The sequence below is a fragment of the Pygoscelis adeliae genome, unplaced genomic scaffold (genome assembly GCF_000699105.1).
Source record: "Pygoscelis adeliae isolate BGI_AS28 unplaced genomic scaffold, ASM69910v1 Scaffold121, whole genome shotgun sequence".
In the NCBI taxonomy this organism is placed as follows: domain Eukaryota; kingdom Metazoa; phylum Chordata; class Aves; order Sphenisciformes; family Spheniscidae; genus Pygoscelis; species Pygoscelis adeliae.
The window spans coordinates 6,994,255-6,996,071 of NW_008824359.1; the positions used below are offsets into that span (position 1 = coordinate 6,994,255).

Here is a 1,817-nt window from a genome sequence, read left to right on the forward strand (position 1 = left end):
GGACCTCCCGTCTGCCCTCCCACCGTCTCCCACCTGCGATGCCACAGCATCAGCAGTCCTGCGCATCCCTCTGCTCCCAAAACCCGGGCGCTGGATGGGCGCGCAGCCTCTGGAACAAGGCGTCTGCTTTTGTGGCCTTGAGCAGCATCTCCCTCTGGTGGCTGAGGAACAAGGAGCTATGGGCAAAAACACCTCCCCAGCGTGACTTCTTCGGTCTGGCAGCGTTGGGGGAAAAATCTGGATGTGCACCACCAGGTCAGGGGGGCATCTTGAGTTCCCCCCTCCTGCAGAGATGGGAAGGGTGGGGAGGGGTATCTGGAGCTGTGATTTGCAGCTGGACAGTCCTCCTACTCCAAACAGGGCTTTAGATTTAACTAAATATAAGTAATTTCTATAGTTGGAGACCTGTGGTTCAGCCATGGGATGGTACACAGCACGCAGAACTTGGACCCTGGGTGCAACAGGGCTCTCACGCAGGCTGGAAGTCTTTAAGGACAGATAATCCACATTATTTCACCTGATTTCGCTTTGCTCCCAAGGAGAAGGTGAGGGGGAGCACGGCAGGATCTCACCGGTGACCACCTCCCATCATCAGGGAGCAAAGCCATGGGAACACGGCCCCCACACCTAAACCCCCATCCGTACCCCAGCCATCATGCCGCTCCGGTGCTGTCCCCAGGGTCCCCCCTCTCTTGGCCACTCCTCGATCTACCTGGGATTTCCACAACCACCTCCTCCGGGGTCAGAGGTGTCAGCTCATGGTGCACCTCCAGGCCCTCTGTGCACCGTGGGTGTGCTCTGGGAAATGAAAGTCCTCGGGCGCGCCTGTCTCCTGTGCCCAAAAGTGTTTCTCTACTTTCTTAAAATTGTCTGTTTGGCCATATTTTCTTTTCTGACTGGTCCATGGGATAGTTTCACGACGGCTGCTCAGTGCTGTTGGACCTTCACCATCTACAGTTAGCCCGTGCCACCACAGAGCTAGCATTAAGCTGTAGGATATAGCCCTCCCCAACCATTTCATGACCCTTACCAATTTTTGCAGTTACAGCTAAAACAGACCCGTGGCTGTTCAAAGACAGTCCCTGGTAAGCCCAAGTTTAGTTAGCACAAAGCCCGCGGCCTGCTGTTAACAGCAGCAACCCTCTATTTATCGGGTGAAACACACTTATCGCTCACAACTGCGACAAGGATGGCGTAAATCCTTCTGTGTCTCAAGGCCCTGGACCAGGACAGAACAGCAAACGCTCGATGCATTTGCTTTTCCTGCCTGATCTTGCCTTGTGATAACCAGCACAGGTTTGAGGGCCGCTCATAATTTGGATAGTCATCACTTGACCTACTGAGCATTTGATTTTTGTAGTCAATGCAAAGGATTACGGAACGTAGGATTGCAACCATAGGGTGTAGAGCCAAGGTGGCTGCTGTGGCTTGAGTAGAGCATCCAAGGAGAGATTCCCACCAAGCACAACGCCGTGAACTGTGATCCTTGGGTTGGTGGCTTGTTTTCCAACCCACCGGACCTCAGATGTTAGGGTTGGATGCTCTTACTATCTGCAGCAAATGCTCAAAATAGACCCCAAATATTACCAGTCTTAATTTAGCATATAGTTTCAATGATTCTTGTCATGTTAGTGTTTCTTCTCAAGGTTCCTAAAATCAGATCTCTCGGAACAAGTTATATAGGACACAGCCCCTTTCACGGAACCCCTCCAACCTAAAGGGAAGGCTCTGGGTTAGGAAGAGAATCATCCTGCTCAGGGAGGGAAAGGACTTTCTTGTCCTAGACCTAGTTTGGTCCTGGTTTGGGGATGGGGTGA

At 52.2% G+C, this 1,817-nt stretch overlaps 1 protein-coding gene across 1 annotated transcript in view; it reads right to left on the bottom strand.

Annotated features, from left to right (window-relative positions):
• The window catches only part of TRAM2 (translocation associated membrane protein 2), a 21,745-nt gene extending 21,091 nt beyond the window's left edge, over positions 1-654 (bottom strand). Inside the window, exon 1 of the mRNA XM_009319750.1 lies at positions 646-654. Within this exon, the coding sequence (XP_009318025.1) occupies positions 646-654 (9 nt within the window). The remainder of the gene's footprint in view (positions 1-645) is intronic.
• Between the last annotated feature and the right edge of the window lie 1,163 nt (positions 655-1,817).